Genomic DNA, 25,376 nt, shown 5'->3' with positions numbered 1-25,376 from the left:
TTTTTATATTATTTGTGTGATTATAATATATATAAAGAGAGTATAACTCTGGGAAAATTTATACTTTTTTTTCTTTTTTATAGTACAATAGTTAAGGGAAGAGAGATCTCTATTAAAAATTGGCATGGTTGATTTTTGAGTTATAAACCATAATCAGTGGGCTAATCATAACTGGTCAGCACAAATGTATCGTCATTGTTGTCATGATGATTATAACCATTGTTGTAGTAGCTATCGGTATTGTCATCTTCTCTTCCTCTCTCACTCTCACCATCCTTGTCATCCTCTCATCATCTTTTTCTCTATTCTCCTTTCCCTCCTTCAGTGTTGTTGCTTCTGTCCTCCTCATCATCATCTCACTATACCAAAATAAGTATATATTATCAAATGCTAATGCAACAAAAATCTAAGTATTAGACATATTCATCATGTATTATTGGCATATTCATTTGACCCTACAAACAACAAACCTATCAACTCATTTATAGGGTCAAATGAATATGAATGCGATTTTTTTTTTTTTTTTTAATTCAACAGCCTATTAACTTATTTATAGGGTCAAATATTTATATGAATAGGATTGACTCTGTAAATTGAATATGAAACTTTTTTCTAGTATAATACATAATCAATTATTGATTATTTTCAGGATTTAAAACGCTAAATTCCAATTTCTATAAATGATTGATTTAAATTGTATTAAGAAAGAAATTTTGTGTGCCTTTTATTTTGTTAACATTAAATGAATGCCAATTTTATTTGTCAAATCATATTTAGCATTTTTTTTTGAGCCCAAAAGGTGCCTCACATTCACCTAACAAAATAGACTTGCATTGCTCTTTAAGGTAGCTTATACCAGCCCTCTAAAGGTTCATTAGGCTTATGCCTTCAATCAAGAAGCTCATTGGGTTGCTCCAACAGAATCCTCGAGCCAACTTCGATCTCTATAAGCTCGCCCCACACAGCGGATCATATACAAACTCAAGGAGGAAGAGGATGCGATGTAGACGATGGTTGGTCGCAATCTAAGAATTTGAGAGAGAATTTTGGGTTTATTTTATTTTTTTTCTTTAATTTTTTTTTTTAGTTTTATGGAAATTTAAAATTCAAAAAATCAAAACAACATTGTTTTTGAGACATTACTGGCACAATTTTGATGGATACCAACGAAACGAATGAATTGAACAAAGTTTAAAATAAAATGACTAAATTGAACGAAATTAAAGTTATGTAATTAATTGGAGTTTTGGGCAGATTTAGAGGATGTAATTCGTAATTTAGGCTTATCTATATATATATATAAAAAACCGAAACCTCTGCTGGCACCACAATTTTCCACATCAGCACAATATTTAAAAAATAAAAAATAACCATAATTTTCCACATCAGCACAATATTTAAAAAATAAAAATAAAAATATTATAACACCTCAAAACCCTAGCAACCTTACCCCTCTCTCAAGTTATTCTATATAAGTAGGTGACCGAAAGCAAGAACCCTAACAGAAACCAAATTCTCAAAGACAAGCTAGCTATAGCCACCAGATCATCACTCTAAGACGTTAAGGTGATTTTCTTTGCACTTATATTTTCTATATTCTCTATATAAACGAAGGATAATCTTCAGGAATGAAAAAGCACATGAAGCTCAATAATCAATTTTAACATGGCTTTTACATCGTATTAAGCGTGTTCTAGGAATCAATATATGTTTCATTTTGCATTCCTATATTTTTCAACGATAGGTAATGGACCAACTATACATATGGCATATGTGCAATTATTTTCATTGTATAATGTATTGCACGTACTCAATTCAAAAAAAAAATTCTGCAAACTCTCTCTCTCTCCAAATGTAAATATCAAATTCAACCCCTTTAATTTCTCTTTATATTTTTGAGGCTTCTATAGAGTTATAGTGAGTTATGCTGATTTTGTTTTTTTTGTATGTGTGTATAGATGGTCATAATACTCCGGTATTCCAAGAAAAGTTTGTGTTTTCGTTAATTGAAGGCTTTAGAGAGATAAGTGTTGCAGTTTGGAACAGCAATACAAAAGACGATTTCATTGGCAGCGGAAAGTAATTACTTTGTCTCATATTTTTGTTTTTTGAATTGATTTTGTGTGCTTTTTAGACCCTTTTGGATCAATTTTGTTAATTGGGTGTTTTTTTTTTTTTTTTTTTTTTTTTTTTATAGGGTCCAATTGGGGAAGGTTCTTTCAAAGGGTTACGACGACCGCACTTGGTATCTGTATACTAATAGTGGGGGGTAAGTGCTATAAATTACTAACCCTTTTAAGTGTATAATCTGTTTCTAAAATTATCTATAATATTTTGTCCTCCGAAAATTTTATCTCTTTAATTTTATTATATTGTGTTTCTTAAGTTATAGACAAATTTTCTTTGTTTCTTATTTTCAATAATAAATCATTTTATTGCAATACCGGTAATTGTTTGAGAAATCCAATATGTTCATATCTCTATAGAATAGAGAATAGTAGAAGTCAATTTTATTACAACTACTTAAATTGAGTTGACTTAATTCCGTACAATTACAAAGTATAGCATGAAAGATAATGGAATTAATTGTTGTAATTTTTATTTTATTTCCATGTTTTGAATTTCCATGTTTTTATTGTTGATGAGAAATTAAGGCTCAGTTGCACAATATGTGTAAATTCTTCAGAAGGCTACTTTAAATAGTAAGTCAATGTGTCTCTTACATTTGGGTATTAGTTAGAATTATTTTCAAATGATTGTACCAATAAAAGTAAATGTGTATAAATTTTGTTTAACTATCTCGTGCATCGCACGGGTTAGCGACTAGTTACATTAAAGGTATCATTGCAATATCTAAAATTTACTGCAACTTAATTTTTTGTTGCATGAGCCTATTACCTTAGACTCAACATCCCGCATTGACTATTTAATAATTGTAATAGCAACTTTTTGTAATGACAATTTTTTTTTTTTACTAATATTTTGGTAACAAGTTTACATTGCCCAATGGAGAAGTCTTCTTAACTATATGGATAAAAGTGGAGACAAAATCACAAGCTTGCCCAAAAAAAAACCCTTATAGTGAACAAAACTCATACATGTCAGTAGGGGTGCCGGGTGTGCATGAGTCGGGTTGAGGGTTTTTTCAACCCAACCCACCATGGTGGGTGAAAAAAAAAAATTCAACCCAGCCACGTGGATCAAGTTGGACCCATGGGTTGGATAGTTTTTTTAAATTACTATTATTATTATTATAAAATTAAGCATTAGAAAAACATCACCACAAATTAATAAGAAAAAATTTAAAGCCAAATAATCTTAAGCATAACATCAAATTAACACAAACTATATAAGGAGAACTTAGGGTTTGGAATTTATTTAGGAAGATGGGCAAAAAACTAATTAACAAAATGGTATAATATATTTTTAAAAATATATTAAATATAGGTGGGTTGGATCGGATTAGGCAGGATTTGTGAATCTTATGACCCGAATTCAACCTAACCCACTATAAAAATAAAATAAAAAAATTCACAACCCAACTCAACCCACCAATCCTTAAAACCTAACTCAACTTGGCGGATTGAGTTGGATGAGGTCGATTTTGGTAGGTTGATTGCACACCCCTACATGTTAGAGTCATGCCCTGAGTTGGAATCGATAGGCTGATCATAACCAACCAGCCCAAAGCCATCACCATTGGTGTCATCATTGTCCTTGCTTTCATCATCATAATCTTCTCCTCCTTCCTCATACTCACCACCATCATCATCCTCTCCTCCTCCTCCTTCTTCACCATCGTTGTAGTCTTTATCATCATCATCTAGATATTAAATATATTTTATTATATTATTATATAAATATAGTATTACTATACTATAAGATAATCCAAGAATATTGTAGTTGAATTGGTATCTCTTGATATTTCTACATAAAACGCAGAAGGTAAGTAAATTTACACGTAAGTTAGAATTTTTCTTCTAGCATGGTTAATGGAAAATTTTGAAAGGCAAAGGGGAAATGGCTCTCTAGCTCCACCTCTGTCTAAGGTTCATTATGTTTCACAATGGTAAGAGAATGAAAAGGTAAAGTTTCTTCTCCTTAAATGTATGAAGAAGCATTTTAATATTATGAATTGTTTCAAAACATATAAAAAATCACAAATAAAGCATTACATAAGTATATCAATTACATTACATAATTAAAATGATTATACTTAAGGTATTTTTTATAATTCGATAGTTACAACAGTGAGGAAGGATTTAAATCTTGAATGTCTTTATTAAAAACACTAAAATATGTCAACCAATTAAACTATAAAACTTTTGATTTATTTAGAATCAATCTAAACCACACTTACAATTACAAAGGTTATTATAATTAATGATGCTCAAATCGTCATCCAAGGATGATCGTCCAAATTGATGTCGTCCTCAACCAACCCGATCTCCAAGAACGAGTGAAGGGAAGAATGGATGTAAGTCACCAGCGTAGTGCCTGCCAAAAAGCCTCTGATGCCAAAGTCAGAAAGATTGACAAAAGAGAAGCTGTGAAAATAATATGCTAGAGTTTTTTCATTCCCTCCTCCCCTTTTGGGGTTATGTATTTATATGCATGCACTCACAAGTGGTTTCTTCTAGCCATTGGTGGAGCCTTGATGGAGACTTTATTCTTCCCTGGTAACGCCCCCTGCGGGGTGTTAATAATGAGCTGCCCCTCCCAACGGTCTGGAAGCTGATTAATGTTTTATAACGGTTTCTCGAGGAGTGGAGGTGGATTCACTCGTCCTTGAATGACGGTCATTGCTTCCAGGACGAGCTTGGATAGGTCGTCCGTCCCTAGTTGTGAACGAATGGACGTTGATGATATGATCGAGCCTATCAATAATAATAATAATAATTATTATTATTATTATTCAAATATCCATTTCTCCCCTCATCAACCCAAACTCATTAAAATGTGGATATAATTTATTGTAAATCATTCCCAATGCGTTCCTTGGCTTTGTTACTACGCTCTGTTTGTTTCAGTAATGACGTTTTCTAGAAAACGAGTCACTTTCTAAGAAGTATTTTCTATAAAACTATCTCATTTTCCAATGTTTGGTAGCAACTTTAAATGAGTTGAAAAACAACCTCCTAACTTCCCTTATTTAGCTTGCTATGAGATATTCCAAAAAAATTTAATGGAAAACAATCTCTAAAAATAAACCTTACTTATTATGTTGACCAAAGATAGTTTTCCTTTGACTCATATTTTTTTATGCTACCAAACACTGGAAAACATGGAAAACTATCTTTACACAAGATTTTCCATTGAAACAAACGGAGCGTAATGGCAAACAAATTGTAACCAGGTTCAGTAGCTTTTGATTCTTCTTACTATTTTTTAGATAAACTTTGATTCTTCTTTCTAACCAATGAAAATACCGAGCATATTAATATCAATCGAGAGAGATAAGAGGTTACTATTTTACTTTTGGGTTGTGAATAACTAATACGAACATTGACATTTTGTTCCTCTTTAATTTTTCGGCATTTGAACCTACAAACAAGTGTGTGTGACATTTGCATTATCTTATTATTATGTTGACTTTCTCGAGCAAGATGCAAAAATAAAGTAATCGTGCGATGTATACTTGATGGTATATCTTTATAATAAAATTTTCAGCCAAAAAAAATTTCAAAGTCAATATTTTGCATCTACTCCTTATTGCAAAAAAATATAAATCAATCTGCAACTATTTTTAATGATATCATGGACCATTCTATTTATCTCGGAAACTTGCACATTTGTCAAGAACCACGAGATTCAAATTGAACTACAATATTCTTGATTTTCAAAGAACGAATTTAGAAGCACTCATTTAAGAGTTTGACTTACCTCTAATACTTTTTAATTTGACATATTCTTTTGTTTTAAATATACAAGGGTTTAGCTTATCTTTGTTATTTTTTTAATTGAGGTCTCGTTTTATTTTAAATGCACAATAACAAGTGGTCATTTTGTTTTAAATAACCACGAGATTCAAATTGAACTACAATATTCTTGATTTTCAAAGAACGAATTTAGAAGCACTAATTTAGAGGTTTGACTTACCTCTAATACTTTTTTAATTGGACATATTCTTTTGTTTTAAATATATAAGGGTTTAGCTTACCTTCGATATTTTTTTAATTGAGGTCTCATTTTGTTTTAAATGCACAATAACAAATGGTAGTGAGTTTTAATCTTCATATTTTATTTAGTTAATAGGTGATGTGGCAATTTCTCATTAAAACAAAAAATTCCAGTTGAAAAAACACTGGAGGTAAGCCAAACCCAATATACAATAACAAGTGGTAATGATTTTTAATCTCCACATTTTATTTAGTTAGTAGGTGATGTGGCAGTTTCTCATTAAAATAAAATGAGATTCCAATTAAAAAAGTATTAGAAGTAAGTCAAACCCCTAATTTAGTAATTTCATTTTTTTATACGAAGTAATATTCAATAAGTCAATATGAATTTCACTAGGAATGAAACCAAATATCCATACAAGTAATTTCTCTGTCTTCGTGATATTTCTAAGATGAAATCACGATATAATTTGCTTTAAATAAGTTATGTGGGGGTGCGAGGATCCAAAGCAGTAATAAAGTGGGCAAGGTTGTTTCCGAGGAGGGGAATTTCATGAGGAGTCTTTGGAGAAGAACTATTTTTCTAATAAAGGAGTTCAGGATATTGTTGTTGAGAAAAAATACCAAGAACCGAGGACTCCATATTAACCTCGGAAGGTCGAGAATCAGGCGTGTAGGAAGCATGGTGCAATCCCAGGGGAGACAAAGGTAAATTGATATAAAACAAGGAAGAGAAGAAAAAGGAAGGACAAGACAGCCATCCCCTCCACATTAAATGCACCACAACCACTTAATTGGACGCATTAATGGAAAATGACCCTGAACAGTGTCCTACACAACTCATATTATGGTGTAAAAACCTTCTAGCAAGGCCTTGATGAGACATTTTATTTAGTTAGTAGGTGATGTGACAGTTTCTCATTAAAATAAAATGAGATTCTAATTAAAAAAGTATTAGAAGTAAGCCAAACCCCTAATTTAGTAATTTCATTTTTTTATACGAAGTAATATTCAATAAGTCAATATGAATTTCACTAGGAATGAAACCAAATATCCATACAAGTAATTTCTCTGTCTTCGTGATATTTCTAAGATGAAATCACGATATAATTTGCTTTAAATAAGTTATGTGGGGGTGCGAGGATCCAAAGCAATAATAAAGTGGGCAAGGTTGTTTCCGAGGAGGGGAATTTCATGAGGAGTCTTTGGAGAAGAACTATTTTTCTAATAAAGGAGTTCGGGATATTGTTGTCGAGAAAAAATACCAAGAACCGAGGACTCCATATTAACCTCGGACGGTCGAGAATCAGGCATGTAGGAAGCATGGTGCAATCCCAGGGGAGACAAAGGTAAATTGATATAAAACATGGAAGAGAAGAAAAAGGAAGGACAAGACAATCATCCCCTCCACATTAAATGCACCACAACCACTTAACTGGACGCATTAATGGAAAATGACCCTGAACAGTGTCCTACACAACTCATATTATGGTGTAAAAACCTTCTAGCAAGGCCTTGATGAGACAATTGTTAGGAGAGTTTAATCATAGCCCTCTAAATGTAAGATTTAGATGCATTCTTGTTGAGTTATATAAAGCCAAGAAGCGCCTAGATCAAAATGGTAGTGAGATTTTAGTAGAAGAAAAAAAAAAAAGTGAAAATGAAAACAGCCATTGTACCTTCTTCCTCGGACAAAATTCGAGGACAAACACTTAGTCAATTCTCAATCTATTTCGTTAATTGTTAAGCTCCAAGATTGTCATATTTTGTTATAAAAGGGGTATTTAATGTTGACCTTGCATTCCATCTTTAAAAATTTATTGTGTGGGTAACATAGTTTCCATCTTTTCTTTTTCTGCCCGCCACAAGTTACATTTGCTGGGACTTGCGGTTTTTTTTTTTTTTTAATGAAAAAAAGGATTTTTGCTGGGACACACAATTGAACCCACACAACGTACTCCTATTCTAATACCTGCCGTTATTGAAATGTACAAGTTATTCATACAGTTCTTTATTTGAATTAAATTTTTTAAAAAAAAATATATTTTATATAATGTTATTTAAGTTAAAGTCGAAACAAGTCAGCCGTCCTGTTAAATTGGCCGAAATTATTAGTTTTAAATTTTTAATGTAACTATCATGGCTTTAGATTAAATTTAACACCCATACAAATATATAATTATTATATTTTAAAATCCACCATACTTTAAATGGTAAAGTGATGCACTTCTTTTGCGTAAGGTAAGGTCAGATTTGGACAAAAGAAAGCACATTGAACGGAATAACATCTACTATATAATATCAAATTCAGAAAAAACATGCATATAATATATTGTTATAAAAGTCTACACTTGGTTTTGCGGGTGAATCATGCATGCATTCTAACAATCATGAAAAAAAAAAGATGAAAAAAGCAATTTTATAGACATGATAGGATTGAAGCCTATGGATTGATCCTTATTATCAGATATACATTTGATTCCAAATTCCTTATTTGACCACAAAAAGTTGTACTAATATATTGTACCAATTAAGCTAATTAAAACCTACTCATTCATTATTATTATTAATACAATTATTGACTCAGAAGAACAGATGGTAACATGTTAGCAAATACCTGGATAATAAAAAATATGCCTGAAAAACATCAATTTATCATTTTTGGTCTAAGACTCTAAAGGTAGAGACAGATATTGAGAATCTGAGATAACTGGATAAGAATGATCCAACCAAAAAAGAAAAAACACAGAGGTAAGAATGAGGTTATAGTGTGTGATGAGGCCTGGTTAGGATTTTGGGCCCAAGGTCATCATCTCATTTGGGCCCAAACTAGGTCAATCCGAAGCCCATGAATCAGCATATTCTATTCTTTGTCAACAAAAAACGTAAAAAAATATAATAATAAAAAAAAAAAAACCGGGAAAATGAAAAAGCATTGGCGGGAATCTCATACAAACATAGTATAAAAAAAACAGGTACATGGCTGGTCTGTGCATCAGATTTGAATTCTTAAAAGTCGAAGACCAAACAACTCTCCCACCAAACCAAATACTATAACTCTTCATTACCTTAATTTCTTCGCAAATCTCTGCTCCTTATCCACCATTGTGTTATATCTTCATCAGGTCAGTCAGGGTTTTTTTTTTTTTTTTTTTTTTTTGGGTTTTTTGTTTGGTTTTGTTTTTTTGTTTTTAGGGTTACTCAGCTAATGTTGTTTGCGGTTAAGAGCTTAATATACATGGGAAATTATCAAAATGTTTTATTTTTATTTTTACCAGTATTTGTTTGTTTATTTTTTGATTTAATGTGCATGGAGTTTATATAATGGTTGATTAGTGTGAACTATGTTGTACATCTTAGATTTGGTGGTTAATAACTGGGTGTGAATTCTGTTTAAGTGGAACATTGGTTCAATATATGCTTTTCTAATTGCAACTTTCTTTACTTCATTGGTCATTTAGAAAGCTTCTTAATGTGTGTGTTTGTTGAAAAGGAAGCCAAAAATTTTAAGGGTTTTCTTTTCTTTATCTTGTGATTAAGTGTGAAGTGATTAAAGAAATCTGTTAAAATTATGGTTAAATGATTAAATTCATTTTTTCCCCCAAGTTTAAATTTTTAAGACAATCAGTAATTTATCAAAGACCTATTAAAAAATGTCACTATGTTAGTAAGCTATATAACTTGGGAAATTTGGATCCTGGTTTTTGTAGTATCATATGCTCCTTCATAGTTTGTTTGCATTTGTTAATTTGAGTACTCCTGTTTTTGCTAGTTGGGTGTAGTTTGAGACTGTGAGGTGTTGCAGGTATTGGGTGCTGTCATTTCAAACCTTCATAGTGCAGAAAAGTCACACACAACAAGTTTGCCTTGGTGAACAAGACAAGAAGCCTCAGATTAGTGAGGGCTTATAAGCAACTTCTGGTGTGCAATTTCAAGAAGGAACATAGAGGAAATTGTTGCTAATTGTGTATGGATTGTAAATTTGAAACCCGGCTCAGTGACAATGCAGGGTTTGGAAATTGTAATGCTCTTTTGGAGAAAAAGGACCCTATGAAATTGTGGCAAGAGATGAAACAGAATGGTTTCCTCTCGCCACCTGCTTTCACACCAACACCAAACAAGCGTGCTAGCAAACACAAAAATGAAATGCCCAGTAGAAAAATGAAGTTTGCCAAGATAGAACAGACTAACAGGTTTACTGAGGTTACAACACGAAATAGGTTGCTTGATGAACTGAATCCTGGGATTATGAACCACTTAAGAAACAGCAAGGTTGCAAAGGTTAAAAAGGTAGACAAGTTCAGTATGGTTGCTGCACCAAGTGGATTGCTCGATGAACTGAATCCTGGGATCATTAGCCGCTTAAGAAACAGTGAACAGGTCTATTCAATAATTTGGGCCTTGGTTAGAAGTGAGATGTTAGAAAATACTCAAAGCAAGCAGGAAAGCCGATTTAAAGAGGAAATCAGGGATAATGATGTGAATGAAGGTTCAAATACAGTATCAGTAGGCAGACAAGTCAGTGGATGCTCCATGGTTCTGACTAGGCATATGCATATGAATTCAGAACACGGGGGAGGGGTTGATGATATGAGTGTAGCAGTGAGAAAAGATGAAGATGGGTTTGACAAACATGAAGTAAAGTCATGGTCATCTGTAACCACGGCCTCAGAAAACGCAAACTCTAATGATGAAATCGTGTCATCAGAGAATACAAGCTCTCAGGAAGAATCGGCAATGGTTCCTCCTTTTGATCGCACAGGTAAGGTGTGACCAAAATTAATAGAGTGATTCTCATGCTTATTACTTTTCATTAGTCATATATCATTATCTTAGTGAAGGCTGGTTGGAAATGGAAAAATCTATGTAAAAGTAAATACCAAACACCTATGGCCATACAAATTGCCACTGTCAACATAAGTCATCGTTTGTTATTTCAAGTATTGCAATTGCTTAGAGTCAGGTTGCCTTGTCAACTGAAGCCTTAATCTATACTAAAAGCTTCTACCGGGCTAGCTGGAAAAACAAAAACAGTTAGTGTCAGATTCTTTTTAAGAATGGAATACTTGCATTTCCAAGCTAGGCATCCAGAAAGGGGTCATTCAATGGATCTGGCATGATCTTAGCAAGCATATCAACAGGGTTGCTTATTCCTTTCCAATCCACAGTATTACATTTTAGAGATTATGCAAACTTGGGGTAGGTTTCTGGATTGCCCTCCGCCATTTTGTCCTGTTTCCTTCTTAACAAGGTTTTAATTTGTAAATTTAGGACAACCCCCAAGCGTGGAACAATCGGCTGGGGACCAAATCTCATGAAGCGGAGGCTATTAGTTTAAATCTCTCCTTTCTCCTCCCCTTGGGGGCCAAAACCTATATAAAGAATGTAAAATAGGACTCAAATGAATCATTGCTCTTAAGCTGCAGTTTTCTCTCTTTTTCACACCCTATAATCATTGCTCTATTCAATGATTGTTGACTGATTGTACTCCAAGTCCATTCCCACTCTCTCTCTATGCTTATATTACTTGGTAAATAAAGTCCAAATAAAGTGCCAATATCAGATGATTTTCTTCAGATTATGATTTTTTTTTCTAATACTGACTATCAGAAAGCATATGACATCTTAAACTGATTTGGATTTCATCCTTGCTTCCCAGTTGCAAATCTAGCTTCTCAATGGTTGGTTCTCCTTTGCCAGAATATCAAAGGGCGCCTTGCAGGTGCATATCACTCTCTTGAAGCTTCTATGAACGTTAGTGAAAATTGTTAAACTTAATATTTATGTTTATATAACTTCCCGTTTGTTTGTGCAGCACTAAAGCGTAGTAGGATGAGAGTCAAGGATGTAATCCAGGTAGAACTGCCTTTTCTGATATCAAAAGAGTCCTCACCTGTCAAAGACAATGACCAATTATCTTCTGTGGAATGTCCCATGAGTACAATTCCTTACATGCATCAAGCAAAGTGGGCTGCACTGTTTGATCAGATGGATAAAGCACTTTCTGAGGAAATGAATGATCTAGTAAGTTCAATAGGACTTAATATTATTGTCCGGTGTATCATCTTAGTTCCTAGGTGATTCTGAACTGTGAAATGTATGCTTATTTGGTTGACATGATTTACTTCCATGGTCAGAACTTGAAATGTGCACTGCCTGAAATGAAAAGAAATGGGGGTTGAATGTAGATTTATAATGGCTTTGGCTTAAAATATTTCTTTATGAGTTTCACTTCCACTACTTATTAAATCACATTATAAAGTGTCATCTGTGTATTTCTAGATACATAACAAAGTCCCATACAAGCATATTAGTGCTGAAGGTAAAAAGGTTTGTGGCTTTTGCTTTTGGTGCTTTTGGATAACATTTTCTAATAACAATTTATGCTTCACATTTTCTTCTTGAAGAATGCTTTATGGATATACTAGAATTGAAGGATTATTTTTCATGCAAATATTAATTTTGAGAGGGTATTTATAGTTGGTAAGCTGGACTTTATTTCAGGAAATCTGGTTGAACCAAATTGAAGAAATGCAATTACATGTGGGTCAATTGGAATGCAAGACAGATATCAGCTGACAGGCATAAAAGAGTGCAAAACTAGGTATTGCCTTTTAACCATCAACAAGTGCCTCCCCCCCCCCCCCCCCCCCCCCCCCTTCCTTCTCTCTCTAAAGAGAAAACAATAATAGTTAGATTTTTTATTCAAATACTCAAAGAGTTAAAGTTCTCAAATATTGTGTGATAATTTTTCATTGAGCTGCTTAACACAATTTTACATGAAAGGATGATATCTAATTATAACTTAGAATGTTAAGAAGTCTAAAAGAGCAATTGAATCAAGAATCTTTTCTATGGTGTTCATGTAATCCTTTCTCAGAAAACATGGAATTTTCTAAACCATTTACGAAGACTCATGTGCAACTCTGCACGTCTGTATGAACTATGAACTGCCAAGTCTTTCATTAATTTTCCAAAAGTTCACATTCCATAAGTTCTTTAATTTGAATATTATACTCATCTAGATCCTGTTTAGTATAGATCATGGGTTTAACTCTAATAATGACATTGGGATCTTTTAAGAACTTGTTCACTTGTGGAGTGGAAAGTTTAGTTTGACCAATATTATATGCTATACTTTTCAACTTATTGGGCTAATTTATTTCATCAGTTTCAGAGATTTCAGAAGATTGTGTGAATTTTCATCACATACAAGACGAATAATCTGGGTCTTGTCGGCAGTGGTTGGAGATGAATCTATACAGCTGAATCACTGATCGAGATCATACAAGCATAATTCATTGTTGCCCTTTGTAAAGTCCCGGAGATTATGCACTAGGCTGGGTATTACTTCAACTTAAAGCCATGAGTTTCCCATTCACTAATTGCCATGTTCTGGGTAGACCTACAATGTTTTCCCATTCTGGCTTCAATAAGTTCTTAGAGACCACGAGACTGGCTTCATATCATCTCTCTCTAGTATGTACAGTTGCAGCTCATTGATCTGTTTTTCAAATCTTTTTTAAATGTAATAATAATGATTTGGTCAGATTTTCTGAAACGAAATATAATCAAGGAATCCTGTACAATGGTTTGGGTTGGTCTCTTTTTTTTTTATTGACACATCCTTTGGAACCATAAATAGCTGGTTGTGAACAAATTGCTAGGTTAACTTTTGCCCAGGGTACCTTTTGCCCTTCTTTCAAGCCAAATGTGTTGCATAGCCAAATGTATCCGGTATCAAAAATTCAGTCTCTAATAAATTATTTAATTATTCAAGAGATAAATTGTTTACTTCTGCTATTTACACTCAGTAATGAACAAAGTTTGGTCATTAATTGTTTAGGTTTGACTTTATAAAAATCTTGTTTGTGTTCGGTTTGCTTATAATTGAGTTAAACTTGCACTTAATTTTGAAACTTGATTAACAAAATAGTCAAGTTTAAGAAGTTTTTTTTTAGTGAACAAGCTTGTGAACACAGGTTTTAAGGTTAAATTAGTGGAGGCTTGAGTTAAGCTTTTTAATAAAATTTTGTCATGGGTTTGATAAAAAAAAAACTAAAAATATCTGAACATATGATTCTCTCATTTGCAATCATATCGTGCCTATTCAAGGCCTAGGCTTTAGGCCCCCACGTGTCCCAAATTTTTTTTAAAAGGTTTCAAGTTTCAACGCCCCCATTAAACAAACAAAAGGTCCCAAAATTGCAAAAAAAAAAAAAAAAAAAAAAAAAAGATCCAAAATTTGTAGAATGATAGCTATTTTTTTAAAAGAAAAAAAAAGTGAGTTTGACATTTCTTTCCCTCATTTTCAAGATATCATCATGAGACGCTCTTTCATTTGATGCTAAGCAGAGTGGACTAATAAATAAGTTCCCATAGTGAGAGTTAAATGAAGGTGCTGTTCCAGGGGGGAAAAACAGACGGTTTAGCACCAATGTATCTTGCATCTTTAAGAATGTTCAACATATATATATATATATATATATATATATATGTCCATTGTTGAAGATTGCTTTAGTTTGTAATTAGCTTTGCAATTGTGTACATAAACTACATGTAGTAGTTGTAAATAGAACGACCTGTAGCTTAGTAGTATTCATATTTGGTTAGTTTGTTAATATTGGAGCTTAGTTTGTTAATACTGTAGCTGCCACGTGTATAGAAGCTATAGTTTGTATAGTTAGTTTTTTTGTTACAGTTTTCCCGCCTCTGTATCTAGTATATAAAGAACATAGCAAGCTAATTATCAATACAAGAAATTCATTTCACAATTCTTGCTTCTTGCTCTGCATCTCTCTTTTCTGTGTGTTGAGCAATCCTCCAATGTAGAAGCTTAGGTTCGTGGATGAATTTCAACATGGAATCAGAGCTCAGAGAATCAATTCCCTCTGGTATTCTCTGAATTTTCTTCGTTCATTTCCTTTAGTACTTTCTTGCGAATCAAACAGATTTTCCATCTGTGTTCTTTCTTGATTCTTGCACTATTGGTTCTCTTCTAAATCTTGATCTAGGGTTTTCAATTGCTTAATTGAAAATTCCATAATTGGTTCCTGATTTAGGGTTCTTCAACTGCTTAATTGTAGTCTCTGTTTTCTTGGATTTGTTTGACTGATATAGTTCTGAGATTGATCCTCTGTGATCAAGAAGGTTCTTTGATTGACTAGTAATTTGAGGCTATTGTTTTTGGATTTCCTTTGTGTTGAAAATGGCTGATGCTGCTTCTAGCACCTTTGTACCCTTTGCTCACCATGTTGCTCAACCTTGGGAAAATCCTTCTAGTCCTTATTTCTTGACTAGCAGTGATAACCCTAGTGTGTCCCTTGTTGAGAAACGTCTCACTGAAGAAAATTATAATACTTGGAGTAGGGTTGTACTGATTTCATTGGATGCCAAAACTAAAATTGGGTTCATTGATGGTTTAATACCAAAACCTCATTCACTTGATCATCCATGCTATACAGCTTAGTGTAAGTGCAATAGCACGGTTTTAGCCTGGTTATTCAATTTAATCTCAAAGGATTTACAACCCAGTGTAGTTTACTTCAAGACAGCAAGGGAGGTTTGGTTGATTTGCAATATAGGTATTCTTAAGGTAATGGACCTAGGATCTTTGAGCTAAGAAAAGAGGTCAGTTCTTTGGCTCAAGAAGATATGTCTATCAATGCCTACTACACCAACTTCAGGGGTACTTAGGACAAATTCACTACCTACAGAAATTGCACCTGTGGTCATCAAGTGGAAGATTGTACAATGTCCTTTCTAATGGGGCTGAATGATACCTATTCTGCAGTAAGGGGACAGATTCTACTCATAAACCCTATCCCTCCTTTGAGCAAGCTTTTCTCTCTTTTGCTTCAAGATGAAAAGCAAAGAAAGGTTGGAGCTAGTAAGAAGTTTCAGGTTGACACAATTGAAGTCTTTGTAGCATTGGGAAACAAGAACAATGCCAAGAATTTTAACAAAAACAAGGCTGGGAGACCTCAGTGTACTCATTGTGGTGCCATGGGACATGTGGTAGATAAGTGTTACAAACTACATGGCTACCCACCTAGCTATAAGTTTAAGAATAAGGCTGGTTCAACTACTTTTGCCAACAATGTCATTGCTATTGAAGAAGGTTCAAATGAAGGTGTGTCTCTGACCAAGGTAGAATACCAACAATTGATAGGATTGCTGAATTCTTAGTGTCAATTTGGTACTCAAGCTCCACCAAAAGCTGTTGTAGAGACTCCTCAAGTTGCCAATATCATTGCATAACCTTCCATTAGACTTCAAGGTCATGAGCTCTCAGGTATTTGGTCTTTTCCTTCTTTAGAGTATTTTGTGTTTTCTTCTATTGTTGATATTTCTCATCTCAATCCTACTAATTGGATTCTTGATAGTGGGGCCACAGATCACATGGTCCATTCAATCACTTTCTTTAAAACCATCACTTCTTCTGTCCAAATTTCAGTTAGGTTGCCTAATGGAGACATGGCTAAGGTTACTCACATAAGAACTGTGCAAGTTTCAGTTTTTCTGATTCTTGAAAATGTTCTTTGCATTCTATCTTTTTCTTTTAACCTTGTCTCTATCAGTAAATTGACTCAAAATCCTTCATGTTGTTGCATTTTTCTTTCCCATTATTGTTTTATACAGGACTTGCAGCTTTGGAGGATAATTGGGTTGGGTAAGAAGCAAGGTGGTCTCTACACTTTGCAGACTTTTACACAGATTGCTTAGCCAAAGTCTGTTTCTGATGTTTTGTCCAAGTTTTCCTCTCATTTTTCTGTAAACAATGTCCATTCTTGTACTTCTGTTTCTTCAAATGATGTTTTTAGGCTATGGCATTGCAAGTTAGACCATCCTTCTTCACAAAGATTAGCTTTGATGAAATCCATTGTACCTAACTACAATTCTTGCAATGATAATAAAGTTTTTGAATGCAATGTGTGTCCTTTGGCTAAACAAAAGAGACTTCCCTTTCCTCATTCTATAACTGCATCCCTTTCTTGTTTTGTTTTGATATTTGGGGGCCCTATTCCACTCCTACTTTGTCTTGTTCTAAGTATTTTCTTACCTTGGTAGATGATTGCAGCAGGTGCACTTAGGTTTACTTAATGAAAATAAATATGATGCATCCTTGCTTGTTCAGCCTTTCTTTAACATGATCTTGATTGAATTTAAAACTTCTATCAAGGTTTTGAGAACTGACAATGATCCTAAGTTTGCCATTGACTCCTTTTATGCTTCTAAAGGTGTTGTACACCAATTATCTTGTGTTGAAACACCATAACAAAATGTAGTGGTTGAGAGAAAACACCAACATTTGTTGAATGTAGCTTGAGCATTAAGGTTTCAAGCAAACTTACCATTAAAATTTTGGGGGGATTGTGTTTTGACTGCCACTTACCTTATCAATCAAATACCTAGTCCATTTCTTCATGGTTTAACACCTTATGAAAAGTTGCTAGGTCATCCTCTTGCTTATGATCATCTTAGGGTCTTTGGCTATTTATGCTTTGCTTCCACCTTGCATAGGAATATGACCAAATTTAACCCTAGAGCCAAAGCTTGCATTTTCCTTGGCTATCCTTTTGGTTCTAAAGGTTACAAATTATATGATTTTTCCACTAAATCTTGTTTCATTTCTAGGGATGTTGTTTTTAGAGAGTCTGTTTTTCCTTTTAAGCATTGGACATCCAAATGTGGGTCATCTTTTCTTCCTATCAATCATTCTATGTTTCCTTCTCAACCATTAGTTCCTGACAGTTTCCAGGTTCAAGTCCCTTTAGTTTCTACAGAATTTTCCCCTCCTTTGTCTTCTGTTGATGTTGCTATTCCACCTGATGAGTTTCTAGATTTGGTTCATCCTAATCAGGTTGCTTCTCACACTGATCATCACAATTATCATATTGTTTCTTCTCCTAATTTTCTTCCTGATGCTCCTATTCTTGCATCTAAACTTCTTGCCCTTAATACCACTGCTCCTGCACCTGTTAGAAGGTCTAATAGACCTCATAATCCCCCTTTATACCTTCATGACTACCACTACAATCTTGTTTCTGCACATGTATTAGCTTTAGCTTCACTAACTCAGTCATATGAATCCACTGCTGCTAGCAACTCAGACATTCTTTATCCTTTCTTCCACTCTTTCATGTAGTAAATTGTCCACTCCACATAGAATCTTTTCTGTTGCCTTGTCTGTTGCTAAAGAACCAGATTCCTATGCTCAAGCCTTGAAAGATCCTTTGTGGAGAGCCGTAATGTAGGCTGAGATTGATGCACTTGAGGCCAATCGTATCTAGTTGATGACTCAATTGCCTCCTGGTAAAGTTCCCATTGGATGTAAGTGGGTGTACAAGGTGAAACTCAAAGCAGATGGTTCTCTTGAGAGGTACAAGGCAAGATTAGTTGCTAAAGGCTTCACACAGACTGAAGGGGTTGATTTTTATGAAACTTTCTCACCTATAATGAAGTTTGTGACTATCAGAACTTTGTTGGCCTTGGCTACAGTCTATGGTTGGCATCTCACTCAACTAGATGTCAACAATGCATTTCTCAAGGGGGATTTGGATGAAGAGATATATATGCTTACTCCACCAGGTTTTAGCAGCAAGGAGGAGGTGTGTAGGTTAACAAAGTCCTTATATGGACTTAAGCAAGCCAACAGGCAATGGTTTGCTAAATTGTCATCCACTATTATTGATCTTGGTTTTCTTTAATCAAAATCAGATTATTCTATTTTTCATAGGGTCAATAAAGGTTCAATCATCATTCTTTTGATCTATGTGGATGGTATACTAATTGCTAGTAATGATGCAGATGCAGTCAATGTCTTCAAGCAATTCCTAGACAATAAGTTCAAGCTCAAAGATTTAGGCACTTTGAAGTATTTTCTAGGTCTTGTAGTTGCTAGAACCACCAAAGGACTATCATTATGCCAAAGAAAGTATACATTAGAGCTTCTATCTGAGATTGGTTTACTGGCAAGCAAACCTGCCAACATTCCAATGGAGCAGTCTGCCAAGTTCAGCAATTCTATTGGTGAAGATGCTCCTGATCCTGCTCTCTATAGAAGATTAATAGGAAAGCTGCTGTACTTGACACTCACAAGGCTTGACATTTGTTATGCAATTCATAAATTAAGCCAATTCATGGCTGCCCCTAAAGTGTCTCATTTGCAAGCTGCTTACAGAATTCTTAAGTATTTGAAAAGGAGTCCAGGCCAAGGTTTATTTCTCTCTGTAGAATCAAAATTGAGGCTTAAATCATATTGTGATGCTGACTGGGCAGCATGCCTTGACACTAGGAGATTTGTTTCTAGATTTTTTATTTTCCTTGGTGATTCCTTGATCTCTTGGAAGTGTAAAAAACAGCACGTAGCATCTAGATCTTATGCAAAATCCGAGTATAGGGCTATGGCCACAATAACAAGTGAGATAGTATGGCTCATATCATTGCTCAAGACTTTTGGATTAGAGCATAAACAGGCAGCTTCCTTTTACTGTGACAGCAGGGCAGCTTTATATATAACAGCCAATCCAATGTATCATGAAAGAACAAAACACATTGAAGTTGATTGCCATTTTATTCGAGAGAAGATTCAAGATGGTACAATTAAAACATTCCATGTTCCCTCAAGACATCAAGTTGCAAACTTCTTCACTAAAGCAATTGGGCACAAGCAATTTCATTATCTTTTGTTCAAGATGAACCTAATAAATATATATAGTTCATCTTAAGGGGGAATGTTGAAGATTGCTTTAGTTTGTAATTAGCTTTGCAATTGTGTACATAAACTACATGTAATAGTTGTAAATAGAACGACCTGTAGCTTAGTAGTATTCATATTTGGTTAGTTTGTTAATACTGTAGCTTAGTTTATTAATACTGTAGCTGCCATGTGTATAGAAGCTATAGGTTCTATAGTTAGTTTTTCTGTTACAGTTTTCCCACCTCTGTATCTAGTATATAAAGAACAGAGCAAGCTAATTATCAATACAAGAAATTCATTTCACAATTCTTGCTTCTTGCTCTGCATCTCTCTTTTCTGTGTGTTGAGCAATCCTCCATTGTAGAAGCTTAGGTTCGTGGATGAATTTCAACATGCATTGACACAAGATGTCTCATTGTGAACATGTAATCTCAATGCTATGGAAGTACTTCAAGAAATTCTTTGCAAGGAAGTGTTTTTAGTTTTTGAATTGCATAGAAACAGTACTAGGGACAATGAAATCGTTAACATACACCACGATAAAAGTGGAGAATTTCCCTATGATCTTAGCGAATAACAATAGAGAATTTTTATGTCCACAACAAATTATAAGTGTCAAATTGTTACTGACTATTACTAGTGAGTTAGAATCAGTAACAACTTATCACTTAAAATTTGTTATAAAAGTATTATATGACATTGTGGACAAAGCAATTCTCTAAAGAATAACATGTCAGTGACTAGGAGAAGCGAACATTGAGAAACTTTGCAAAATATTGGTAAGAAGCTTGTGTTTTATTGGACCCCTCATTATCGGTCATTGATATGAATATAGTGTAATGTAATCGAGCCGGGTCAAATTTAGAAACAATGACCGATAATGAAAGGTCTAGTCACTAGTGTTGACCCTTGCATGGTATCAGAGTTGTGAAAGATAGGAACAACAACCAATAATGAAGGCTCTCTCTCTCTCTCTCTCTCTCTATATATATATATATATATATATATATTTTTTTTTTTTTTTTTTTTTGGGGTGTGTAGAGACTAAAGAGAGCCTTTACATTGATATGAATATATAAAATATTGTTACCATGAACTTGGACAAAATATTGATAGCTTTCAAATCCCAAAATTACAATTAACAATGTAATTTTCTGTATTACTAACCAAGCCGAGTTGGAAATTTGTCCCACTTCAATTACAACCCTACACTTTATTTCTCAACACCTTTGTTTGAACAATTAAAATGATTATGCAATCCCTATAAAATAAGATAAAATGATTATGCAATCCATTTTTGTCTTTGTAATGATTTCAGAGTATAAAATCAATAGAAATCTTCAGATTCTTCTGCACAAGAAGATTATGCAAAAAAGGTAATATTTTCTTGCACAAGCAAATGAGATCATGAAAAAAAGTCAAAAACCCATCCAAATGATTTATTCTGATCTCTCACACACACATGCTGGTCATACAAGAATTATGTTATATATCAATTATACGATTTACCTACCTTTTATAAGAGCATTTGCATTTTCATTGACTTTTCAATATGTTTGAAGAAATTTGGATTACGAAAATAGTTTATTTTTTCTCCTTTTAACAAAAGGATTATTATTATTATTATTATTTTAAATTTCAATATCAAAATGGTATGAATCTGTAGATTGGTTTAAGCCTAAACTTCCACATTTACATAAAAAAGAAATACGCTTCTCAAAAAAAAAAAAAAAAAAAAAAAACACTGCAAGGTTATATTACTTAAAATCATTCAATTAACCTTCACCATGCTTTATGTACGCACGCCTACATATAAACATTTGAGTTCAATTGCTAATTTAGGCATATCATTAAGTATAGTTATCTGTTTCTTTCTCTTGTGTTTTAAATGTAGTATAACTTATCACACATTCTCTTAAAAGTTACATAACTATTAGTAGATTTTGTGATGTAACTTTGCCTTTGAACATAATTTTTTTTTTTTTTTTTGGTTTAATTACTAATTAGTTGGCCAACCGGAAGAATAAAATCCAAAATCTGATCGCTCCTAGCCATTGGTATCCTTTGGTTTTTCTTAAAACCATGCTAGGAGTCTTAGCTTAGCTTTTTAGGTCCCATTGTCCATTGATAACGTTTGGTAACGTGTAGATTGTGTAGATACCATTATTGTAATTTGTAAAACGAATCCCTTCATCCACATAGAATAAGAATAAACTCTAACATTTAATATAAACAAGATTCTAATACAATATTTTGTCCAGAGAATAAAATAGGGGCTCCTCTCCTTCCTAGCCTAAAAAAGGAAGAGTATAAATAGAAGAAGATACTAATTGAAATAGTTTTGGTGAGCTGTAGTGTAGGATCTCTCTCTGGCTCTGGGGATCTGAATTTGGATTATGAAGCCGAGGTGGTGACACTGTTGTTGTTTGTGTATCCCAAATGCCAAAAAGGATCACGAAATATCTGTGACACCTTGATTTTGTCACTCATTTCCTTTTCTTTTTCCAGTGCTACTATTCTTAATACTCAGACCCTCTGTGTTTTTTTTTTGTTTTTGTTTTTTTTTTTTTAACCTACAAGAGCAGAAGGAGGGCCCCCCACTGTAATTGCCCCACCCCCAACACAATATATTGTTTTCACATAGCTAGGTTCGTACCCTTTTAGGCCGAGTTTGTCAGAGAAACGTTTTTTTCTTCCCCCTTTTTGCTGTCTTGTTTGTTAAAGCGGTCTCTTTTCTTGTCTTCCTTTAAAGGGTTTTGTGTGCATAAAGCTTTGGGGCTCTCATTGCAACCTACAGGCATATGAGAATGGCTTCTTCTTCTTCTTTTTCTTCAGCATCAATGGCATTGGGGGATGAGAAACCACATGTTTTAGCTGTTGATGACAGCTTGTTGGACCGCAAACTCATTGAAAAGCTACTTACCAACTCTTCATGTAAAGGTATATATATGATGCCCCCTCTCTCCTTTTCTCTTTCTTGGTTTTCTTGATTTTCTTTTCCTTTCTCTTTTTTTTTTTTTTTTTTTTTTTTTCATAGTAAGCAGACAGATGCTATAGAACGTTATGTCTTCATGTCAGTTTGTAACTGAACAGTCATTCTCTCATAATTATTTTCAATCTCAGTTCTACTATTTCAAGAGGCAGTTTTTAGCGGTTTATAGGATGATTTAAACAGTAGTAGAAGTAGAAGCTGGTTAAAATGGTAGTCTTAAATTCCTACTTAAGTCTTAACACAAAAGAAGAAAAAAAAAAGAAAAAGGAGTGGAAGTTGTTGTCTTGTCTGAGCGAGGAGAGACCATCCATGGTTCACATCTTAGGGGTGCATCTTACTGATCTTGGTCACCATCACTCAATATCCTTTGAGGTATGTGGATCCCATATATAATGTGTGTGTATTTTCACTGGCACTCATAATAGAAACACCAAGGGAGACACGTCCTTAAAAAGCAACTGCACAATGTCCAGGTGTCTTACCGTAGACTTGACCAGTTGTCACCTAGTGGGCCGAAGCCCAGCAAGTTCTGAAAACTTTTTCTTCTTGTTTTTTCAGAGAACAACTTTCTCTTGATGGTAGGGTAACAGGGGAATCAAAAATGGGAAAATTTTGTCCATTCATTATTGCACGTCTCATATATACTCTATTTAAAATGTATTTTGAAAATATATGGTCTATTTGTTATCATTATTTAAACAACAATTTTTAATGTTTAAACAATATTATATTTTTTTTTTATCCACACATATTTTCAAAAATTACAAACAACGTTATTAAAACAATATTACCAAACAGGCTCATAATTTTAGTTAAAATTTTGAAATTATGTTTTCAAAACAAAATTTTAACCCATGAGACCATGTGTGTACAGTAAATATGTAATCACAAGTTTGTAATAACCATTACTCATAAAATTTCATGCATTGAGAGATGGTTTTTAACTTTTTTATTTTTCTTGGGAAAAAAAAAAAAAAAGACGTTCTGGGTTAAGCTACAGACCCAAAGCTTGACACATCCATACACTAATTATATGACCCAGATAATTTATTTTTTAGGGCCAGAAGGGCCACTTCCTGATTTTTTAATGCATCTCACTATAACCCTTCAACTTTAGAGGCTTTACTTACGTTATGATGTACTGATGCCTAATATGTAATTTGGGTTCCTTTCTTTTAGTGACTACAGCAGAAAACGGGCAAAAGGCACTGGAGTTGTTGGGCCTGGGTGATGGGCAACACACCCTCAATAGCGTTGTAAGTAGCCTTTAAACTCGAGGAAGAAGAGTAATTTTATTATCATTTTAAATAACCATTTACCTAATGAGGCACTGCGTATTATTGCTCTGTTGTTCATAGGTGTTTCATTTATTTATTTATTTATTTTGTGAAGAGATTTGTGCTATTTGGGTGGTTTTTGAGAGTAAAAGCATTGCTTATCCCAAGCAGTTTAGCTTCTCACATTATTAAAAGTTGTAACCCTCCCAAACTGGCTCAAAAAAGTGGCAACCAACCCAATGGATTAACCCAGTCAGATGGGCTCCCTCAACTACTCAATGGTTACATAAAGAATGTAGATCAATAATTGCACTGACTTAGCTACTCCAATGGCTACATAAAGAATGTAGATCAATAATTGCATTAAAACTTTTTTTTTATATGCAATAATTGCATTAAAACTCATCAATAATTGGACTTATTACCTTTACCTTTCACTGTATAACTCATAAGGTATCTCTTTGCAGGCTTCGAAGGTAAACTTGATAATCACTGATTATTGTATGCCAGGGATGACAGGGTATGAACTATTAAAAAAAATTAAGGTAACAAAACTCTGTTTATAAGTCTTTTATTGCATTATTGCATCAATCCCAGTCTCTAAAGATATACATCATTGATCACTTATTTAATCATTACTTAACATACCATGAAAGCATCATAGTATATAAGATGTATTAGAGGGCCTCCTATTGATATATATGTATCTATAGCACTTAATGACAACTCTAACCAGAAATCTCTGTAAGCAGGAATCCCCTACCATGAAGGATATACCAGTGGTGATAGTGTCATCTGAGAATGTCCCAACTCGAATTAAGAAGTAACCACTAGCACTAAAAACTACATTTAATTTTTCTACTCTTATTTTCTTTTTCTTTTCTTTTTTCCCCAACGTTATTTAATTTTTATTATGTCTTCTGTTTTCTTTACTTGATCAGGTGCATGGATGAAGGAGCTGAGGAATTCATGTTGAAGCCGCTCCAGAAATCAGATGTTAATAGGTTAAGATGTCAGTTAACAAAGTTCAGCAATCCTCACAAAGGGATGCTTTGCATGGGAAGATAAGTGCCTCCTTTAGGAAAGAAGAATATGCACCAAAAAAATCCATAAGAAAAGGAAAATGAAGACTGACCTAAGTGCATATGTTGTCGTCTAGAAACGGTGTTAGTTTAGTTTATCTTTCTATAGTTAATCTAAAAGTTTTGCTATGTATATAGCAGCACATTATGTGGCTTTTGCTCTTTCTAATTGGCATTAATGCAAATATTTTGTGGGGCTATGGC

The 25,376-nt window shown here is 33.8% G+C and overlaps 2 protein-coding genes and 1 long non-coding RNA gene across 6 annotated transcripts; all 3 read left to right on the top strand.

Moving 5' to 3' along the window:
* The first annotated feature begins 1,829 nt into the window (after window positions 1-1,829).
* Window positions 1,830-2,764, top strand: LOC126713872 (uncharacterized). Its single transcript, XR_007651470.1, has 3 exons — window positions 1,830-1,854; window positions 1,959-2,079; window positions 2,198-2,764. It is a non-coding gene; the product is annotated as an uncharacterized LOC126713872 (long non-coding RNA).
* A 6,341-nt stretch (window positions 2,765-9,105) lies between these two features.
* LOC126726992 (uncharacterized) lies at window positions 9,106-13,723 on the top strand. Of its 3 annotated transcripts, none has more exons than XM_050432452.1 (6): window positions 9,106-9,244; window positions 9,925-10,881; window positions 11,779-11,841; window positions 11,935-12,143; window positions 12,624-12,723; window positions 13,362-13,723. In XM_050432452.1, exons 2-5 carry the CDS (start codon window positions 10,089-10,091, stop codon window positions 12,696-12,698), a joined length of 1,140 nt encoding a protein of 379 aa, XP_050288409.1. In that variant the 5' UTR covers window positions 9,106-9,244; window positions 9,925-10,088; the 3' UTR covers window positions 12,699-12,723; window positions 13,362-13,723. The 3 variants fall into 3 exon arrangements, with proteins under 3 accessions (XP_050288409.1, XP_050288404.1, XP_050288396.1); XM_050432447.1 differs by having other exon boundaries at window positions 13,297-13,723; XM_050432439.1 differs by having other exon boundaries at window positions 13,291-13,723.
* Window positions 13,724-22,484: 8,761 nt separating this feature from the next.
* LOC126726975 (two-component response regulator ARR17-like) lies at window positions 22,485-25,372 on the top strand. 2 transcript variants are annotated; one of them, XM_050432420.1, is made up of 5 exons: window positions 22,486-22,761; window positions 23,993-24,069; window positions 24,558-24,635; window positions 24,843-24,913; window positions 25,032-25,372. In XM_050432420.1, the coding sequence occupies exons 1-5, from the start codon at window positions 22,623-22,625 to the stop codon at window positions 25,156-25,158; spliced, it is 492 nt and encodes a 163-aa protein (XP_050288377.1). In that variant the 5' UTR covers window positions 22,486-22,622; the 3' UTR covers window positions 25,159-25,372. The 2 variants fall into 2 exon arrangements, with proteins under 2 accessions (XP_050288385.1, XP_050288377.1); XM_050432428.1 differs by lacking the exon at window positions 24,558-24,635 and having other exon boundaries at window positions 22,485-22,761.
* The last annotated feature ends 4 nt before the right edge of the window (window positions 25,373-25,376 follow it).

The sequence above is a fragment of the Quercus robur genome, chromosome 1 (genome assembly GCF_932294415.1).
Source record: "Quercus robur chromosome 1, dhQueRobu3.1, whole genome shotgun sequence".
NCBI classification, from domain to species: Eukaryota; Viridiplantae; Streptophyta; class Magnoliopsida; order Fagales; family Fagaceae; genus Quercus; species Quercus robur.
This window is presented reverse-complemented; position numbering and strand designations above follow the sequence as displayed.